The following is a 22095-nucleotide window of genomic DNA, read 5'->3' as shown; positions in this document are numbered from 1 at the left end:
ATGTGTTAACTATCATCCAATCACATTGCTGCTACGTCACTCCGCAAGCCGTTAAGCAATTTCGCGCCTCTATCTCCATCCATGGGTGACTTGGATGCAGTGCACATGTCAGGTATTTGGATTTATTATTTTTAATTATTAGAAACTGTCATATATATGTTTAATGTGAATTTTTTAGACGGTCAAATGTGCATTTAGTTAGCAGCCTCTAGTCGTGCATACGGGTATTTTCGGTAGTCACGAGAGGCGGTGTTGAACAGGGCGAAAACGGCGTCAGATAGTTAATGCTTCACACATTATTATTTCTTTACATTTTGGTACGTTTGTTCCTCGCTTTCTGGAGAGAACTTATTTTTAACGAGTTTGTTTTTCTTTGCTTGATTTGTTGCCAATTATATGACGTCCGATAAAACGCTGCGGCCATGGCAGGATTGTCGTTAATGAGTTTGACAAAGCGGTAGCAGCTAGCAGCTAACTCTTATCACTTTCACTGCTATCCGTCGCCTTTCTTTCATTAAACAACATAATGTATTGATGTCTTGTTAAATGTCTTTAAATAATACTATGATTTATTACTGTAACGTTTAACATTTGATTGACTTCGACATTCGCATGTCTTTATCTCAAAAAGGATGTGTTTAGGTTTATATCTTGAAGGTTTATCTAGCTTTTGTTAGCTGTTTTTGTAATAAATATTCATTATAACACTGTTTGTTAACTACATTTTACATTATGAATGTATGTGTAATCAGTATATGTATATAACAGATTGGTGTTTTTCTTTGCCTTTTTTACTTTGGATATAACATATGCTGAAGGGGAGGAGGACTCCACTCAGGAGTGGATGACTGTGATCAAAAGGAAGAAACCATCTACAGAAAACCTCAATACCATCAAATTGGGCATGGAGAAAACATACAGTAATCGCAGGTTATGGATTGCAAACACGTCCCCAACAGTGCAAGAGATTTTTGAACAATATCCTCGATTTGTAGACATGCCATACTTGGTAAGAACATCTTGTGTTTTGCATCTTGTGTTTTGTTTTTTTCTTCTAGCTAGGTATAAATAGACTTGTCAGTACAGGGACAAGGCTGCTAAATATTAACATTTAAAGTCCAAATGAATTCAAAATGTTTTTTTTTTTATACTTTGTTAGTGCACATTACTAATCTTGTGATGAAAAATTCTATGCAATTTAATTAAAATAAAGTATAAAATAAAATAAAGTCCTTTAAACATCCTTTAACCACTCCCCTCCAACCATCAGTCTGCTGCAAGCTAGAGATTGTAAGGTGCACTGAAATCAAGCTCCACCATTTATTTTACTTCAATCAGTTTAATTCAAATCATAAAACTGAAGTATAGTAGTTTTGTTTTTACTGTTATGATTGCATAAACTTAGATTTGATCATTTGTGAACATACTGAGAAAACACGGTAGTGTTGTAATTGTGTATTGTATCCTATGTTGTAGCTTGACACTGAGTTTGGAAAAATGTTTCCTGGGAAGGCTGACCTCTTTCTTCGAAAATGGGAAGGAAATATTGTTCGGAAGTTGCAAAAGATGTCCACAGTGAAAGATCCTCTGGTCATGCCAACTGATAATGAGAGTGAAGGTAGGCTACTTTGCTTGTTCTGTCAAACCGTTGTTTTTCTTTCAGTGGACACCATTAGTTTTACTAGTTCTCTGAAGGCAAAGTTGGAGATCAAAGTCTGCCATTATTTCAGCCATTTGAAAAATGCCATTATATTTTGTGTTTTTTTTTTATTATACTACAGAGTCATGTTACAGAGCTCTTCAAATTCTTACTACACTGCTGCCCCCCACTGCGTCCGGGAGGAGCAAAGGTTGGGCCAAATGCAGTACAAAGTCAGCCCTTTCTTACCTCTTGGACATTAAGCCGGTAAGCAGCTTGATTGCCCTAATATGTTTATGTTTTAGTTTGTTAGTTTTCTGTGCAAGCACTTTGTGATGTTACTTAATTACATGACTCTCTAATTTACATAAAACTATACTGTTTTCATTGTTTTCTTTTAGGGATGCACAATATTAGGTTTTTGTCAGTATTTTTTAGCTCACTTTGGCTAAGTATCTTAAGGTTATTTGTGCATTTTACTTTTTATTTTGTTATAAATAGACCAACAGCGGCCACTAAACAAAAAAAAAAAACGCCTTACCGAATGAACATTAGTACCAAAGGGAGGCTGTTGCTGCTGTTGTCACTGCACGCTATCACACTAAACACATCATTCTGTATGTGCATTCTCAAATGAAATGCAGTGATACAAAACAGTGAAGTGATAATATTGTGCATTCCTATTTTCTTTTGAACATAAATAAGAAAATATCCCTGGCCTTCAGTTCAATGAATGCAAATGAATTAAAGAGAGAGTTCATCCAAAAAAGTTTTATTACTTAGTCATTAATTATTCACCCTCATGTCGTTCCAAACCCGTAACACCTTCATTCAACTTTGCAAACACAAATTAAGATATTTTTGATGAAATTCAAAAGCTTTCTGACCCTCCATAAACAGCAACACACCTGAAATGTTCCCAAGCACAGAAATGTAGGATATAGGTAAAAGAGTCCATGTGACATCAGGGGTTCAGTTGTGCTGATATGAAGCTATGATACATTTGTGCTCAAAGAAAACAAAAATAACAACTTTATTCAACAACTCTTCTCTTTATCATCTGCCGTGGTGTGCTGCAGTTTTGGAGAGAGTATCACGACGTATGCACAGGCTTTCCTGTCCATGTAAACAAAGCACTCGTCGTGTTTTGTTTATGAGCAGAGGACAGCAAATGCATGCCTTGTTTACATCAAGCGGAAGCAAGTGCATGCGTCATGATACTCTCTTCACAATGGCGGCATACAGGCAGCAGATGGAATGAGGAGGAAAAAGTTGTTGAATTTGTAAAATTACAGATGAATCACTGATGTCACAGACAATTTTACTGATGTCCTTTCTACGTTTCTGCATTTGGGAACATTTCAGTTTTGTGTCTGTTGCTGTTTATGAAGAGTCAGACAGTTCTCAGATTTCATCAAAAATATCTTAATTTGTGTTCCGAAGATAATAGAAGGTCTTACGGTTTTGGAACGACATGAGGGTGAGTAATTACTGACAGAATTCAAATTTTTGGGTGAACTATCCCTTTAAGAAAACCTTCAGTCACTTGAATTGTTTTAATAATAGCTTTTAAAAAATTTACTTTTATGTTTACAGGCTGGAACCAGCATCTCCAGCCTCCTGGATCATTCCCAGACAATGGTGGAAAACCATCAACCCCACATTGTCTGTTTAGGAGCCCCCAGTTCTACAGCGCAATACATCATTGTGGCCGAGAATGACAAAGTCACCATTCCACTCAACGATAACAGTCTGACGTGTGCCATTGACAAGCTGTTCAAAACGTATTGGGTTTGCAATGTACAATATCCTGTCCAACTTACATCGGTCTTTAATTTCCTTGAAAATGTATATGACATTCCTTTCTCTGGTGGGAAGAGATCCAAAGTTGTGGAGCTTATTTCGAAGCTTCAAGCACTATCCTAAATTGTACCACCATGTACATATGTCCAAGGTGTAAAAAATCAACTTCAAAAGACGTCCGGAAACTCATAATTCATCTTAGGCATGTCCATGCACTTTCTGATGGACAGGATTATACAATTGTTTGTAGTCAAAACAATTGCCAACGAACATACCATAACTTCAATTCTTATACTAAACATCTCAATAGAGAGCATGCTCAGGTTGCAAACCCATTACATTTAGAACAAGACCGTGACACCAGCACGAGTGAGGACTTTCCAGCTCCATCTTGCTCTGCTGCTGTTGATATTCCAGAAACTAATTTTGATGGCTCCAGTACTTGCAGCACCTCTGACTACCAAAGCTGTGCAGCAGCATTTGTTGCAAAAATGTACTCCTCTTCAAATTGTACTCTGACTGATGTGCAAAGAAGCATCACATGCACAAAAGAACTGCTCTGCGAAACCCTGGACTGTTTGCAAGAGAAAACCACATCTCTGCTTAATCGTTACTCTATACCCAGTGATGAATTGCAGACTTTGATGGATGAATTTGAAAGAGGACGACATATGTTTGAGGAAGTTGATACCCCCTACAAAATGACCAAATATTTTGCAGCAAACCACTCTTTCATCAAGCCAACAGAAATCTTCCTTGGAAACAGAGGTGATACTGCAAGAAAGCAAGGTACATTAACTCAAGTGTTAATAGCAGATACATGTCAGTACATATCTATTATTGATACTCTGAAGTTTCTTTTTGACAATGAACAAATGCAAAAGCTCTTTGTGGATTCAACCGAAAGTGACGACAAATTGCGTGATTACTGTGATGGCTCACATTTTAGAAATCACAAATTGTACAGCAGATATCCTCAAGCTTTGGCTATGAACTTGACACATGTAGCACTGTTCTCGTTTCTCACTCTGTTAATGCGTTCGGTCAGACTTTTCAAACTGGTTGTGTAATTGCTTTAAACCGTGACTTAAAAGAAGAGCGTCTCTTTGGTGAAGTTTTACACATAGTTCCACAATGTGAAAAAGAAAGGGTTGTAGTTTTTCTTAGAGTTCTATCTCAACTGTATTTTCACCCACACTTGTATGCATATGCTGTCCAAAGAACAAATGAATATAAAGTCATTAATTTAAGCAATGCTGCTGATGTAAAACCACTTCACATGATTTCTAAGAAAGAAAACCTTTTTGTAAATCCAAGATATAAAATTGTTTAAAAATCTTTATGAAATTCAAATGACATGTGAATATTGCCTTTGTGAAAATTCAGAAGTGAAGTTTTAATAAATATGTATATATTTGAAAGAAAAAAGTTGTTTTTTGTATTGCATTCATTGTAACTGATAAAAAAATAGCACATCTATGACACAAATTGTGTTATCAATGACACATTAGTGTGTTAAATATTTTAACACACTGAATGTGTAAAGAAGAATAACACACTGGTTGAGTTAAAAGTAACACAAAATGTGTTGTCCTTAACTAGACACACGGGTGTGTTAAGATATAACACAGGTTGTGTTGTTTTTAACACATCTGTTTTAAGAGTGCAGAGATGTCAAAGGCCACGTCGTGACAAAAGATTCAATGAATCATTTTAAAACGAACCAATTCGCATAAATGACTCGGACTTCCCATCACTAACAGGGATGGAGGTTGACAGCGGACCCCTCCCCTGGACCAGTTTATGAAGGGCTGGGGGGGGGAGCAAGATGGCGGAGTGAGCAGTCGCAAAAGTCGCAGGGTCCGACAGAAAAAGTGATTTTGACATTCCAAATACTTAAATTTGAACAACAGTCACCCCTCAAGCCATTGTGAGGTAAACACCACTCTTAAAAGACTATTGTGAGGCACTTTTTGAAAAGACGCACAAAATAATACACTAGCAAAAGAAAAAAAATGGCTAATACTCAGGACCAAGATAGCTTAAAGGATCATGACTACAGCGTGGACGGGATACGTGAGGCATGTTTTGACGAATGTGTTGAAGAAGAGATTCAGAGGGCAAAACCTCTGAGCGACCACACTCCGTTACAGAGTCCAAATCCCAAAAAACTGAAGAGGAGAGATAAATCAAAAGAAATAAGCATGGAAAGCATATACGATGCTATTCACACTCTATCACAAAGATTTGAGGAAAGGCTGGATGCGTTCGAAAGAAAGTTTGAAAACTTTGAACAACGCATCCAGAATAACGAAAAAGATGTGACAGAAAATAAAAATGGAATAATTCAACTCAAAGTGCAAGTGGATAGGCTGACAAATGAGAACAAGGAGCTGAAGGAAAGATGCCGGGAAATCGAGCGATACGGAAGACGATGGAATCTCAAATTGATCGGGCTACCGGAGAAGGAAAACGAGGAGACAAGAGAGATGGTGATCGGCATTCTCACAAGAGTGATTCCGATTTCAGTGGAACAACTACGAGACAAGGTTGATACTGTCCATCGTCTGGGAAAGAAAGATGATCCCGCCTTCAACATGAGACCACGACCGATCATCATGCAGTTTGGTATGCGGACGACGAGGGACGAGATCTGGAGGAGGTCGAGGGAGGCCAGAGTCTGCAAGGAGCTGCATGTTCAATTTAGACAGGACTGGTCAAAAGAAGATCGTGAAGCCCGGGCAAAGCTGTATCCGACGGTACAGGAGGCCAGACGCAACGGGAAGAAAGCTTACTTGAAGGACGGGTATGCTATTATAGACGGAAAAAGAGTGGAGGCACCTTTCACAGGTTAAGTTTAGTGTCATCACCTTGATTCAGAAAGTTTGATTAAGGGGACTGTTACTGTTACTGTTAATGTCAAAGTTGAAATCTATGACAGATTGTTCATTCCTGCCTGAAATTCTACTTTCTAAGCGCATTTAAGAGCGTGTATTTTGTTTCATTCGTATGTCTATTGTTTTGAGTTCTTTAAATGTTCGAGGTTTAAAGAATAACATTAAGCGTAAGGCCATTTTTTTATTTTGTAAGGAAGTCAAAGCCAACCTTATTTTGCTACAAGAGACACATTCTAATAAGGACGATGAAAAATTTTGGAAGCAACAATGGGGAGACAATATTTTGTATTCACATGGAACTTCTCACTCTGCAGGAGTGATGATTTTATTTTTTAGGTTTGTGGGGAAAATTATTGATTATAAAAGTGATGAAGCAGGCCACTGGCTAATGGTTGTGGTAGAAGTATTTGATTTTAAGATGATTTTGATTAATGTATATGGGTACAACAACAGGTCTCTCAATAAAAATATGATGTTAAAGTTAACTCAAGCTATCAGGGAATGGAGTGCAACTTATGGCACGGATAGCATAATAATAGGAGGTGATTTTAACATAGCACCTAATTCCTGGCTTGACAGGAAACCTCCCAAGGGGTTACAACCAGAATATAATGACATGTTAAATAATTTTTGTTTATCCAATAACTTGGTAGATTATTGGAGAGTGACACACCCTAACAAAATGCAATTTACATGGATCAGCCCAGCAGATGTTAACCTATGCTCAAGGATAGATTATTGGCTTGTGTCTCCAAATATTACTAATCTTACACCAAAATGTGATATTCAATCATCTCCTCTCACGGATCATTGTCTTATTGGTTTGTCACTCTCAATAGTCAAACAAAAACAAAAATCAATCAATATTTGGAAATTTAACAATGCCTTGTTGCTGAACGAAGAATTTTGTAGCCAGATTAGAATAATATGTCTTGAAACTGATGACATGGATTTGTCAGATATAAGTAAGTGGGAGTGGTTTAAATTTCGAGTAAAGCAACAAGCTATTGAAACTGGTAAGAAAATAGCCGACAACCGTAAACGTAAACAAAAGGAAATAGTTGAAAAGATAAGTTTATTATGTGGACAACCTAACATAACTGTAGAAGAGACACAAGAGTTACACATGCTTCAGAACCGATTAGATGTTATATACTTGGAGAAGGCAAAAGGCGCCTTTGTAAGATCAAGAGCCAAATGGATTGAGCAGGGGGAAAAAAACTCATCATATTTTTATAGCCTTGAAAAACGGAGACAGACTAAAAAATGTATAACAAAATTAAACCAAAATGGAAATATTATTCAAGACACAAATAAAATAACAGAGGAAGTATGTCAATTCTATAGCAACTTATATAAGAAAAAATTTCAGAGTGATGATTGTGATGCCTTTATGAATAGTGTAAAAGAAAATGTAACAAAACTAACAGATGAAGACAAATTTTTACTAGAAAGAGATGTAACTTTATCAGAAATTGAAACAGCTTTAAAACAAATGAAAAATGGTAAATCACCGGGCATTGATGGTTTATCTATAGAATTTTTTAAGACTTTTTGGACAGATATTAAAAATTTATTATTTAATGCATATCTCGACTGCATAAAAAATGGTCAGTTATCCCCTACAATGAAAACTGGTCTGATAACCTTGTTGCCCAAACCCAATAAAGACTTATTACTATTAGATAATTGGAGACCTATAACTCTACTTTGCAATGATTATAAATTACTAGCTTTAGTATATGCTAACAGAGTAAAAAATGTCTTGAACAATTTAATAGACGAATTTCAGTCAGCTTTTATTAAAGGTAGACATATTCATAACAATGTGAGATTAATTATGGACATGTTAGATTACCAGAGCCTTATTAACACAGAAAGCTTAATATTGTTTATTGATTTTTTCAAGGCATTTGATTCTATCGAACATGACTTCTTACTGAGATCGCTCCAACTTTTTGGGTTTGGCAACAACTTTTGTAAGGTAATCAGAATGTTTTATGACCAAATATACAGTTATATTTCACTTCAATCAGGCATCACTCCAAGAATAAATGTCTCTTGTGGAATAAGACAAGGTTGCCCAATTTCACCAAAATTATTCATTCTCTGTACGCAGCTTTTGGCCTATTTTATAGTAAATAATAACGACATTGAAGGGATAAAAGTTTGTGATACCGAATTGAAAATGAGCCAATTTGCTGACGATACAGTGATATTTCTAAAGGACAAATCAATTCTTCAGAAGGCTTTAAATGTGATTTCTGTTTTTTCAAGGGCATCAGGCCTTTGCCTTAATCTAAAAAAATGTGAAATATTAGCCTTGTATAATTGCACTGAGACAGACTTGGAGATGATTACAGTTAAGAATGATGTTAAATACTTGGGAATTCATCTATCTAACAACTTGGCAATAAGAGAATCCAAAAATATAACAGAGAAAATTGAAGAAATAAAAAGAAACTTAAATCTTTGGTTAACAAGAGACTTAACTATTTTAGGACGTAACATATTGTCAAAATCAGAAGGAATTTCTAAATTAATTTACCCAAGCTATTCTCTCTATATTAGTTCACAAAACATAAGAAAAGCAAACACTATCATTTACCAATTCATCTGGCGTAATAAAACGCACTATATAAAAAAAATCACAACTTGTAAAGGACTATAATAAAGGGGGGTTAAAAACAATTGATTTTGAATCTATGGTTGGAGTTTTTAGAGTTAACTGGGTAAAAGCCTTTTTAGATAAACCTGATTCTCTATGGTATCATATTCCCAAAAATATTTTTGATAAAGTGGGAGGCTTAGAATTTCTTTTAAAGTGCGATTTCGAGGTATCCAAATTGCCACTAAAACTGTCTGAATATCATAAACAAGTTCTCCATTACTGGAAGATGGTATTTACTCATAATTTTACACCACATGGCTCCACCTTGTGGAACAACAGAGTGATAACAATAAGTAGAAAAACACTTTTTTTCAGAAATTGGTTTGAAAAGGGAATCATTTTCATCACAGATATATTAGATGAACAAGGTAATTTTCTTAGGTTTACGGATTTTAAAACAAAATTTAATATACAAAGTTTAATAAGGGATTATAATAAGGTATGTAAAGCAATACCAATAGCCCTTTTAAATATGATACAAAACTATTTACATTATTCCAAAAATCAAATAAATTTGCCTAAACTGCAACTAAACCAAATATCCCTAAATAGCAAAAAATGTAACAACAAGTGTATTAGCAAAATATTCAAATGTAAACTATTTCATGATTTTGACCAAAATATAAAAATAAGGCATTATGATGACAAAATAACGAATAGATACATCAAATTCATGAAATGGCCTATACCTCCTAAAATCAAAGAAATGCAATTCAAAATTATTAATGGATATTATCCAGCAGCAGATATGCTTAAAAAGAGATTTGGTTTTGAAGTGGAGCCATGTGTGTTCTGTTCCCAGGAAGATGAAACTATTGAACATTTGTTTTTCTCTTGTCCAGTGATAAAAATATTCTGGCAAGATGTCTTGAGTTGGCTGGAAACAAAAATGGAGAGAATTACACAATTAAAGTTAGAGCAAATTCTTTTTGGTAATGAAAACCTTCCGAAGGAACTTTTTAGAATGTATAATATCATAACAATTATGGGTAAATACCATATTCATAAATGTAAATGGCAAAACAAAAATCCATCCCTAATGGTGTTTAAAATTGAATTGAGGGAATACTTTGCTTCTTTGAAACTTCTGAAAGACTCCAGTGACAACATTTACTCTCTATGTGAAGATGTCTCAAAATATTTGTCATTGTAACTTGTAAAGCTTCCATGTAACTTTATTTTAAGAATATATGAAGACCGAGGTCAATATATTTATATATGAATAACTTTGATATGCCTTATAGACTGAAGTGCCTTTGCTTAATTTATTTTATTTTACTTTTTTTGTATTTATTTTCTTTATTGTAATCTGTTCCATTTAATTGTGTTTAACTATGTTCTGCTTATAAGTCTCCCAACGAGAGATTTTGTAAATTGTGTTTTGTAAATAAGTGTGTTAAATAAAAAAAAAAAAAAAGTTTATGAAGGGCTCCCTTTTCCGGTTGCAATCCTATTTAATTATCCTAAAGCAATATACGTGATACAGCCGGATTAAAACAGATAAAAATCCCTGAATATTCAAACACTCGCAATAAGTGACAAATAAAACGTAAGTCCTCTTTTAGTCGATGCGAAAATGCGGCCGGAACGTTTATACGCCTCAGACGCCTCCCGGACAGTTGACTGAGCTGCACCGGGAAACGTGCATGGACGACATTGAGGTCTTCTGAGAGGTGCAAAGTCATGTATAGAAGATTGTTAATAAATATCTATCAGATTCGAAATGGATTAATTCATACGCAGAATACACGATTACCTTCCACAAAATGTAAAAAATGGGAGAGTTTTGGTCCTGTTGTCTGGTGAGTTACATAACACTAACAAGTGACAGCTCTGAGCTGATCTGACTGAATTATGTTTGTGTCAAATAAAGTCTCAATCTGAAATCTCAGATATCATAGTAAAGTAGTACTTGATTAAACTGCAGAATTCAGAGTTTGCAATGTTTATTAGATATTTAAATACTTAAGTCCTTAGCCATCTTAAAGAAACGTCTAAAAACACATCTCTTCATCTTTATTTGACCCTCTAGCACGCTCTATTATAATTCTGTTATCTATTAGTTTTCTTTTTTAATAAAAAAGAAAACTTGACCCTCCCTCTCTTGCACCCTATTCGTTTTCTAACTGCTTGATTTTTTTTTTTTTAAAGGCCTCTAACACTAGCTTTCTCATTTCTATTCGTTTTATGTATATACAAATAACAAAAAACGGAGACTTGTCATAGCACTTGCATATCATTGCTCTTTTGTTGATTTAGATTGCTTCTATTGTCCTTATTTATAAGTCGTTTTGGATAAGTGTCTGCTACATGTGAATGTAAATATATATTCCAGCCCATGTATTAATTATATATTTGATTATGAAGACTCATTTGATCTAAAATCTTTATTTCAGGGCCCCATGTACAGCAAGGCCATTAGGAACCAGTAGCATCTCTTTTAGTGAAAATAACGAGAGCTCCACATCCTTGTCAGAAGACAAAGAAAAGAATGAGGCGAAAGCAGAGGTTAATGCTGATGGGCAGAAGAGCACCGAAATTTCAAATGCAACATCGACATCACAGTTAGAGACTGAACCAGTGGTTAAACCAGAGGACAGCAAGCAGGTTGAAAAGACAAGAAGTGGCAAGGAGAGCCTTTTGGAGCTACTTGGGGCAATGAAGGTGGAGGTCACAACCGTACGCAAAATAAGACCCTCAAAGACTCCACGAATGAGTGAGAGGCCCGACCAAGAGCCCATGGAAAGCGCACACAGCATGTTCCAGCATGCCACAGCTGAAGGTTCACAACCACAGTGAGTTATACATACAAGCATAATTCATTCACAAATTGGTAACGCTGGCACTAAAATGCCTACGATAACAGTGATTCCATGCATGTATTCACAAGAGCTAAATCACAAGACTCAGATTAATAAATTAAGATTATATGATACAATGTTGGATTTAATTGGTTTTATGTTTTTAATTTCTGACTAGCAAACAATGCATCCACTCTGAAGTTAAATTTTTCTGTACTTTAGTGGGACGTTGAATCCAGCGCTGGTTGCTGCAGCCTCTGCCGCCGCATCCACACTGCCAAACAGACATCAGGCTGAGTCAGAGCTTCTTAAGCAGCTGAGGAAACATGAAGCCGTACCTGACACCCAGAGGAGAGCAGACAGACAGAACATAGGGTAGGGCTCAATTCAGATGTCGTGTGCATCAAAGTCACAGGAAACTGAAGTCTGGTTTCTGAAACGCTTATTAAACTTATTGTAAATAATACATCTATGCGTGTTTAAAAAAAAAAAAAATTCTAATCAGAACATCAGTTTGATCTTCCATTGAAACAGCAGACTTCTGTTGATGTGTGCTGGACTTTTCCTATAATTTTGTCTGCTTAAACCCGCCCCTTTCGACTACGGCTCGCATCACTTAGGTGTACAGCACAATAAGGAAGAAAAAAATCTGTTGCCAATTTCATTACATCGTGATTTTGATTGCATAAAAATGCTTGTTGTGAAAGTAGTTTTGTTTGTTAAAACTATATACATCTTATGGTGTAAATGTGGCAAAGTGTAACAGTACATTTGTTGGAACAATTGTGATCTCAACTTTCAGACACATAATTGCAGATATGAAAGTCAGAAAGAGGCCGAATGGCAGATCAAACGCCAGACCTACCAGTCAGATTCGTTTTGACGATGACGGAAAGGGATATGCTCAAGACAGAGGCATTACCGGGGAACTTGATGCAGTCCGCAGAAGGTAAAAAACTTCCCGGAAATGTTCTTTTTAAATACAATAAGTTTTTCCACTAAACTTGTGCATTGTTTTGTTTTAAAGGAAGAGTCCCTTCACTGGTAAGAGATTGAACATCTTTACTGCAGGCATGGAGCAAGACACGCCGTCAGATCTGGGTAAGGAAAAGTTCTGTTTTATGGTATAAACACCTTTCAACTGACACTTTTGAGCATGTCCGTGTGAAACAGTGTATTTACTTACCCTGTCCTGTTGCCTGCTCTGATTTTCAGGCCCTACTCTTTGGGACATTGATCTAGCTAATCAAATTGTCCAGGCAACAAATCAAACACCTCGCAATGGCTTTGAGGAGATGATCCAGTGGACCAAAGAGGGCAAACTTTGGCAATATCCCATCAACAATGAGGCTGGTGAGTTCCTCTGCAAGAATAGGTTGCATCTAGCTTCAAGTTTTTAATTTACATTTACATTTATGCATTTAGCGGATGCTTTTATCCAAAGCGACTTACAATTCAAGTTACAGTAACTTTCTACATTTTATCAGCTCTTGCTTTCCCTGGGAATCGAACCCATGATCTTGGCGTTGCTAGTGCCATGCTCTACTATTTGAGCTACAGGAAAGTTTTTAATCCTGTACTTCATCTTAAACTCGTCTCTGCGCACATCGTGCAACTTTTTCAGGCCTGGAGGAGGAGGCGAGTGTGCCCTTCCATGAGCATGTGTTCCTGGAGAAGCACCTTGAATCATTCCCCCGGCAGGGTCCAGTCAGGCACTTCATGGAGCTTGTAATCACAGGCCTTGCAAAGAATCACCACCTCACGGTCCAACAGAAAAAAGAACATATTGACTGGTTCAGAGACTATTTTCGACAGAAAGATTATGTCCTGAAAGAGGCAGAGGCATAAGGATCGGACAAAGACAGATGTTTTTGGTTTCAACTGTCCTGAAAGCCCTACAGCCAGCTAGTTAAGATCCTAACAGCAGTGATAATTAGCTAGACTTTATTAAGCAGCTGGAAGTAATAACCAGATTAAGAGACATGATCGTTGTTGTTCCTTAATGGTCAGCTGTGTTGTAGTAATATTCAACCTGCTGCAAATTTTCAGATTTTTGTGCAAGTCACAAACTTGCTATTTACTAAAACATATTATAACTGTTTTTCAATAAAGTCTGGATGTTGTGTATGCTGCTCATAATTCAGTTTGTTACTTTTTTCACAATACGTGTTGTTTCCGAAGCAGCATAAAGAATTAAATAACTCCAACTTGCAATTGCTATAAATTTATCCACATAGTTAACTTATATAAAGTGATACACTAGCAAGTCTCAGCTGTTTGATTGTTTTTATCATACCCCTATCACCAGCTCCAAACTGCTAAATGTAAAGAGCTAGGCATTAAGGTATTATAAACAATGTTATCTGTAAAGATGCTTGGTAATAGTATATATTATGAAAAGCACTAAAAATAAAATGACATGGTTCCCACTCTTTTGAACACCATATACCAGAATTTTAGGATATCAAGGTCTTACTCGGCATATGTGGTATCATGAAAGCCTCAACAACTAATGTGCAATTACAATTTGTCAACATATTCAGGTCAACAGTATGTTATTACCTTTAAAAATATCCATCTTTGACCAAAGGCAGGCGTGCCCAAACCTGTTTGTTGACATCTACCTCCCTGCAAAGTTCAGCTCCACCCCTAATCAAACACCTTCACCAGATAAATGAAGTCTTTAGAAACACTTGTTTCTTATAGATGAGCATGTTGGAGCAGGGTTGGCACTGAACAAGAAGATAGTTCTCTAGGAACTGGATTGGGCACCTATGGATTTTTTACATTGATGCAGTAAATTCAGTATCAGACTGCTGGATGAAAGAAATACATAGGTTGGAAAGAACTCAGCATTGAACTGAGATACCATGGCTACATCACATGAATCAAAAGGTTACAAATGAGTCAGAATTTTTGGTAGGTTTTGTGATTGACTGAGCATTTAATAGTCTACTCTCTCAGTATCCATGTATCCGAAATTCAGGTACATTCAACGTGTGAGGAAATCCTGCACGCAAACGTGTCGAGTCAAATGTGCAAACATGACAATAAGCAGTATAGTTTTTGATTTCACAACAGAAGACATCTGACAATTCCAGTTTTATTCAAAGTGTCTAATTACAAATAATGTAAATGTGTTTTATGAGCTACACAAACAAAACTTTTCAGGGAAGCCATTTATCAACACATGGAGCTCAACCAAACAAACTCAGTTCGTTTAAATCAAATGAAAGCTACTCATCACACAGCATTCTACAAGGATCATTTCACATGATAGGAGTCTTTTAACAGTCACTTTCAAAAAGCAGCTATTCAGACACTGATGTATAAACACAACCACACGTCGAAAAAAATTCTAACCAAAGCTAAAAAAATCATATTTTCACAAAATTATGGCAAAGAGAGATTTTGTACAGGTTAAAGGTATATACAAAAATGTGACGCTAATCTCTGTTTTTGAAACTCTAAAAAGACAAATGCTCAGAATTCGAGACTTTATCTCTAAAGCACACCAAAGGAAAAAAAAATAAAAACCAAAAACTACTGTAGAGGAAAAATAATACTTTGATGATATTTGCGTGTTTTTTTATTTACAGAGATTAGTTCAAACTGTTGTACAACAGGAGATAAGAGATGGTGAGGGGGTAAAGGAGCTCCATAGAGAGGCTCTACAGTGGACGACTTGCTTCAGCATATGCAATCTACAAAACAGTAATATTAATGGATAATAGTTAAGTGACTGAATATTAAACTGTAAAGAAAAAAAAATTGTATCATTCAGATGCATGAAACTGGACTCACCATTTTGGGTTACCACCGGCGATAGCTAGTGGCTTGACGCTGATGAGGCACTTTATGCCGCAACGTCTGCAGGTTCTTGTACTTTGACATGATACTTTGACTCTTCTTGAAGACAGGCTTCTGATTGAAGGGTGGTCTTGGAATTAAAGTGCCCTGAGAGGACAAATTAGTTTTAAATTTATAAATGTGCATGGAAACACAACATAAACCAAATAAAGCCTACAACAAACACTAGACAGTTAAATGATAATCGTGTATAACTTATTATTCAGTGTTGGGAATGAATAGTAATATTATTTGGTTCAAAAACATTATACCAACAAGCACCGCTTACCATCAATGGTTTCCTAGTAACTCCATCAGGGGCTGATCCCCTCTTCACTCCAGCAGTTGGCTGGAAATCAGGCCTCTATGAACAGAGAAGCGCGTTTCACTACAAATCACTAACAAAAATGACTAACACACGTGTTATGTGAAAAATCTGATAATAACAAGACATGCTTTTAATTCTAAAGCACCCTTGATGAGTAAAATATCAACATTTTAAGACTTTAATTACCTGAAATGATCCAGGCTTCCTCAGTGTTTTTTCTGGACTTCCAGAAGACCTACAAAAATTGTAAAGGGTTGCATTTAGCTAAATTGTTAAGATTTAGCAGCTGTAACAGAACAGGAAAACAGTTCCTCACTTACCGTCTTTCTTTCGGTTCCTGTGAAGTCCTAATAGGACTTTGTAGCTTGGTGAAGCGTTCATTCAATGTTAAATTTCCATGAGATTCTGATTCCTCTGGAAGATCGAGAAAAGAACAAAAAAAAAAAAGTTAAGAATGCTACATGATACTAATATGCTGTTAAAGAATAAATGATCTGCAAATCATTCAGACTTTTACCAGATTTACTCTTGGGTGCCTTATTCCTCCAGGGTGTATTGTTCTTAGGGCTAGTGCTGGGTTTGTGCCCTGCCTCCCAATGGGAAACCACAACAAGATCACGTGAAAGTCGTCGGTCTATTGGTGAAGAGCTGAAAAGAAAGTCAACGAGGCATTTGAACAGGTCATCCACATCATCTGGGCATTTAAGGAATAAATTCTAAACATCAAGCATCAGAAAAAGCAGAAGGCATGCACAAATGTTATCGGATTTAAAAGTGGAATAAGCTTCTGCCTCGTGAACTGAGGAGAGAAATGTTGAACTTCAAACTAAATTACTCAAACATTCACAGTCCTCAAGAACCCAATTGTATTGCTGCAAATGCAGAAGGACCAATGATGGATTACGACACAGGTACTTACAGCAAAGCAAGCCCATCATCGCCATGCTTCAGTTTGAATTTGTAGATTAATTTTCCCTGATTCACCTTGGCCTTTAGCAGCCTTCCTTTCACTAATGTGAATAACCGATATTGGCAGACTGAACGAGTGGACTGAAGAACGCCGTGTAGGAATCATTTTATGCTCCAAAAAGTGAATAGACTGGCATGCGAGCACTTCCTTTTTATCCAGACTTGACAAGCCAGACACATTCCTCTCGACCTATCCTTTCATAATGGATTAGATGAGTTGGGAGACTGCAAACGCTTCATGCTGGAACACGCATTTCATGGTATAAACACTGGTTTGCAGCTCTGGATTCCGCGATGGTATTGATGTAAAGTTTCAGGGAGAGGATCCAATACGAGACTGATTTCTTTAGAAATTTTCGGCCAGTTCTCCTTGAGTAAACTGCAGACCCTTCAAACTCAGGAATCTTATCCATCTTCACATAACTGCTAGGTATTTAGAACTAAAATAGCTTGGATAGTTCTTCAGTTGCAGAACTTCTATTGAAGTAGACTATAAATTAAAGCTTGACATTTTGGCAAACGTTTCATTAGGCACAACTGGATCAGGTCTTATCTTCAGCACAACTCCAACTTCCTGCCATTTCAGCAAATCGTTTGGTTGTAAAATAACATGATCCCTGCTTGTCGTCAATGCTGCAATGTCAAGGATAAAAGGCATTTAAGAGCCTAAATCTTTCATAAATACCACCCATGTGATGACAAAGTTACAAAGGAGGGATGTGACAAAAGAATGTCCATTTTGTTGACATCTCTGATCTGTCACAGAAGAAAGTGCATGTCTTCTTTCTCACAGTAGTTCTCACACGATGAGGCCTCTTGTTGGGTGCACTTTCAAGGCATTCCTGAGGTTTTTAGACATGGAGTTTCATTCTTTTGACCATGGTCATCCAATCTGATGCTGACCAAATCTTACATTATTCAATCAAGGAATGGTAGTGCTTTCTCTTCTTGCAAACAAACCTGTTTCCATTGAAAACAGAGTACAGCCCCAGAGTTGTGGTTTCTTCATCCAACCAACCAATCAAGTTCTTCAAAAGGAACAATATCAAATGGCAGGGTCTAAATGTCATAACTGTAGTGTAGAAATGGAATTCTTGTCCATTCTTTATGAAATCCATTCACATTTCCATTTTCCAAGACCATGTCTGTACGACGTAGCAGTGACGGACTGAATTTCACTCATTGTTACCGCAGTTAGTTGCATGAGGCAGAGCATCCTTCTGCAAACACGTAAAATTAAGGCTTAAAAAGTACTTCCCTCCCTGGAAGACATTTTAAACATCTCTTCTGGGTCAAAGTTGATCTGGATGCATCACTGTGGGACAAATGACATTTGACTTTTGGAACGAAAAGGACTGCGACTGTGAAACTTTTGAAAGACCACTTGCTCAGACTTATCTCTTATCATATTCTCTTGACAAGGACAGGATTAACATCATACAGTTGTCACTAATGAGGAAAACAGGCATGATTTTCTTTTTTCTCTCCTCATCCATCTCATCTGACAAGGTGACACCCCTTTGATGAAAGTTGTGCCATTGAAAAACAGGAAGCTTGACCTTCTAAACATCACGCGCCCATTGCCACAGTGTGAGGGGTGATACCATACCTGTGCGCGCTCACAGAGCGCCGGGATTCCACCTTTGTTTCGGAGTCCCTCTCAGGCTCTGCAGTCTTGGAGTCTGTGTTGGGGGATGACTCTCTGGATGATGGCATCTTTTTGAGTGATAACTTGCGTGGTGGGACTCCTGGGGAATCTTTGGCATTCTTTGGTGCAGTCTGAGGCTTGGGCTTCTGGACTCTCTCTGAGATTCTTGGCCTTGGTGGAGGCAGTTTAAACTGGGCCACTGACTCCGCTCTAAACCTCCGTGCCTTTATCAGTCGACTCTTATCTTGAAGGGACAAACCACGACCTCGGAAGCCCCTGAGAGGAAGATGTCTCACTGACAATTCCCTGCGGAAGTGCTTTGGTGGCCCATGCTCCAAACCACTTGATGACGGTGGCCGTCTGAATTCTTGACTCTTCCTCTTCATTGGCCGTCCAAAAGGCCTTTCCTGAGGTCGAAAAGGAGGATATGGTCTGAACGATGATCCAGATGGGGGTGGGCCTGGTCTTCGTGCCTGCAATCTGTAAGGGGGTCGAGTATGTGGACTTCCCCCTCCTCCATGCGCCCATTCCATGCCGGGGCGCCGAGACTCTCTTCCAAGCACTCCATGCGGTGCACGCTGATCTCTCTCTGCAGACCACCTACATATCCATTACAAACAATACAAACATGTTGGTTATAATGCCAGTTTGTGCTGCTTCAGAAAGCTCTTGTGGAAGCTCTTAACTTTTATCAATTTAGATCCAGCCCCAGGCTGCTGAATGCCATATCACTTCTGTGCCAGTATAACTTTAAGGGGAAATAGCCTCAAATGGTTTTACATTTTCTCCAGTTTCACTTTATGGGCTTTATCATTAGATCCTGTGGTACTTTACACTGACAAAGCTGAAGGAAGCTGGGATTTACTCTCCCCACCCTGCAGTGTACTGGATTTTGAATTCTAACACATAATTGCATTTTTACTTTACCCAGCCTGCACAGCTTCATTCTTGTACCTCTCTGGATATGAATTCCTTCCATGAAACTCTCTGGGTTTTCTTTGGAGTGGGCCGGAAAGCCTTGAATCCCCACCGTGGGGGTGAGGGTAACCTCCTGGGCCATTCCAGTGGTGCCTGCCAAGTGCTGGTCGGCCAAAGGGCCTCCCCCGAGGAGTGGGGCACCAGCTCCTGTCATGCTCCTGAGGGCTTGGGCGTCGCTGTGGACCCCTGAAGGAACTATGTGGGGAAGGAATCCGCCTGTCTGAAGGAGGGCCATGGAAATGGCGAGATGGAGATGTGTGGCTAGGGTGGTTTTCGTGGAAAAGTGGTGCTCTGTGGCTAGGCGGTCCATGTATAGGACCATGTCCATGTATAGGACCATGTGGGGACTGCCTGTGCTGGACTGGGGGAGGGCGGCTTGAGCGAGGCGGTGAAGGCCTCCTGCGGCCCCGCTGTGAATCCTGTGAGCTGGGATACGGATGGAAGTTATCCTGGTGCTGCATCCACGGTCCATGTGGCCGCTCTCTGCGTTCACCCATGAGCGAGGGCCTCTTGGGGTATGGCTGGGGTGCACTGCTGTTTTTATCTCTCCAACTTGGTGGGGCTTTTCCAGGAGGTCCTCTAAAACCTCTCTGGCTTCTTGAAGGAGGGCCAAATCGCCCTTCATGATTCATGCTGCTGTAGTTGTCCGAGAATGGCCTGTTTTAAAAACAAAAGTAAATTTTGAGCCACTGATCAACTATGCAGATACATCAGAATTAAATATAATATCTACAGCATTGTAGTACCTGTGTTTGGAACGAGGAGATCCTGAGTGTTGTCTCACCATTTTTCAGCTTTTAAACCTATCTTAAGTGAAATAAAAAAAAAGACATGAAATGTTACTCTTTCACAGTAATGACAGAACATGACTGACATAAACACAGCAAAACAAAAGGGAAAACAGAAAGAAATACTTTGACTGAAACATCCAAGATCTGAAAGTAAAAGTAAGACTGCAGTGCAATGCCAACTAGTTCCGGCATTATTCTTTGCATAACAAATCTAGGAAATAAAACAAAGCCAAGTGATCCTTCCTAGTATGTGTCATTTATGCCAATCTTAAATAATGATCAAAAATTACATGCTACACTCTATCCCCGGGCCATTTTCACTGTTATTTCATTAAAAATGTCTTTTTTAGTTTAGAAAATATGCTTTAAAAACCATTTGAACAAATACTAGTAAAGCAAGCGGCTGTCCAACCTGATCAAACGTGTTCATATCAAAATTATCACACGCCACACTACAAGAAATCGATATAAAACCACGAAATGCGTTTTAATCCCACGATACATACTTTGTCCTGTCAGTCGTGCTCCTGGGACACATAATCAAATGAACACTCAAATTGCAATATTTGATTTGTTTCACATTGCAGTGTGTTGATTGTACCACATATCGTGCATAAATAAAGCATCGTCCTTGATTTATGCAGAAATTAAGCAAATTAAGCCGAGGTCGACACCACCACATTCCTGGCCTAACGTTACATGAACGCGTGTTTGAGGGCCGACAAGGCCTTGACTTTCACATACAGAAGAGTATTTCGAAACAAACATAACACGTTTCATTCGTAATATTAAACGTGTAATATTCAACTAAAGGTTTAAAACAATAGATGCAATATTAAGTTGAATACAAAAGCACAGCATAGTTAAGACAAACAGCGTCTTCCGTTTTCACCGTCAATGCGAAACTACGACAAAGCGAAAACATTTTTTAAATATAGCCTAAATAACATCATGCAACAGTATTAGTTACCACTTTTGCTTAAGTTTAAACATCTATGCTTAATTTCGACAAAGTTAACCGGCTGAGTTGTTTTGACATACCCAAGGTTGTCGAAATCAGATACCCAAATCTAGTTCATCAGCAAACGCTTAGCCGTGATAGCTAACTTAGCTAACAACCGTCTTCCGTTATACGACGCTCCAATCTGACCGAAGATGAACCGTATACGCTTTCAAATTAACAAAAATCCGTCGCCTTCGTAGTTACATCGAAGTCGTTCCGTCGAAAAACAAGAGTTGTCTGTGAAATTACATTCAGACGAACCGAACAGCTGCAGTCGTGGTGACGTCACCAGAGGGGGCGCGTGCACGTCGGGACAGTCAGGAACTGACTGGATTCATCTCGACTGCGCCCATATTGTTGCTTTGCTTTATTAGTATTTTGTATCATTTTGTAAACCTGGTATTTTTTATATTAATTTATTCAAAAATAATGGTTTTGGGGGGAAAGGATAAAAATATCTTATTGAAGTAAGTTGAAACAGTCAAGATCAGACATGGTGATCATAATCTGAGAAATATTTGTCACTCACTGCTCAAGACTGAAACTTCTTGTGTCTATCAATGATATCTCTTATAAAAGAGAGACATTTGTCAAACGAAACCAGTTTTTTTTATATATATATAAGAAAAAGTATTTTCTATTTGTTATTCCAGACCAACACATAAAATACTTGATTCAAATAACATTACAAGCATAGCAGGCATTTTAAAAGTGTGTG

The 22095-nt window shown here is 37.8% G+C and overlaps 3 protein-coding genes across 9 annotated transcripts; 2 read left to right on the top strand and 1 right to left on the bottom strand.

Moving 5' to 3' along the window:
- The first annotated feature begins 83 nt into the window (after positions 1 to 83).
- LOC306870592 (uncharacterized protein) lies at positions 84 to 4860 on the top strand. 2 transcript variants are annotated; one of them, XM_079417962.1, is made up of 5 exons: positions 84 to 112; positions 819 to 1009; positions 1477 to 1618; positions 1782 to 1906; positions 3236 to 4860. In XM_079417962.1, exons 1-5 carry the CDS (start codon positions 106 to 108, stop codon positions 3563 to 3565), a joined length of 795 nt encoding a protein of 264 aa, XP_079274088.1. In that variant the 5' UTR covers positions 84 to 105; the 3' UTR covers positions 3566 to 4860. The 2 variants fall into 2 exon arrangements, with proteins under 2 accessions (XP_079274088.1, XP_079274089.1); XM_079417963.1 differs by lacking the exon at positions 84 to 112 and adding an exon at positions 240 to 317.
- A 5568-nt stretch (positions 4861 to 10428) lies between these two features.
- Positions 10429 to 14239, top strand: LOC306870090 (small ribosomal subunit protein mS31-like). Its single transcript, XM_079417155.1, has 7 exons — positions 10429 to 10812; positions 11407 to 11805; positions 12034 to 12186; positions 12614 to 12760; positions 12839 to 12912; positions 13027 to 13164; positions 13436 to 14239. The coding sequence occupies exons 1-7, from the start codon at positions 10694 to 10696 to the stop codon at positions 13657 to 13659; spliced, it is 1254 nt and encodes a 417-aa protein (XP_079273281.1). The 5' UTR covers positions 10429 to 10693; the 3' UTR covers positions 13660 to 14239.
- A 490-nt stretch (positions 14240 to 14729) lies between these two features.
- On the bottom strand, positions 14730 to 21707 carry LOC306870089 (uncharacterized protein). Of its 6 annotated transcripts, none has more exons than XM_079417154.1 (10): positions 21639 to 21707; positions 20330 to 20386; positions 19560 to 20240; positions 18567 to 19205; positions 16506 to 16636; positions 16309 to 16402; positions 16175 to 16223; positions 15950 to 16024; positions 15616 to 15768; positions 14730 to 15515 (listed from the first exon to the last, which is right to left on the bottom strand). In XM_079417154.1, the coding sequence occupies exons 2-9, from the start codon at positions 20368 to 20370 to the stop codon at positions 15625 to 15627; spliced, it is 1854 nt and encodes a 617-aa protein (XP_079273280.1). In that variant the 5' UTR covers positions 20371 to 20386; positions 21639 to 21707; the 3' UTR covers positions 14730 to 15515; positions 15616 to 15624. The 6 variants fall into 6 exon arrangements, with proteins under 6 accessions (XP_079273280.1, XP_079273277.1, XP_079273278.1 ...); XM_079417151.1 differs by having other exon boundaries at positions 21416 to 21696; XM_079417152.1 differs by having other exon boundaries at positions 20330 to 20390; positions 21639 to 21696.
- Between the last annotated feature and the right edge of the window lie 388 nt (positions 21708 to 22095).

This window comes from Barbus barbus, assembly GCF_936440315.1.
Source record: "Barbus barbus genome assembly, chromosome: 5".
Classification (NCBI taxonomy): domain Eukaryota; kingdom Metazoa; phylum Chordata; class Actinopteri; order Cypriniformes; family Cyprinidae; genus Barbus; species Barbus barbus.
The sequence above is the reverse complement of the archived record's forward strand: the minus strand, read 5'-3'. Positions and strand labels throughout refer to the sequence as shown.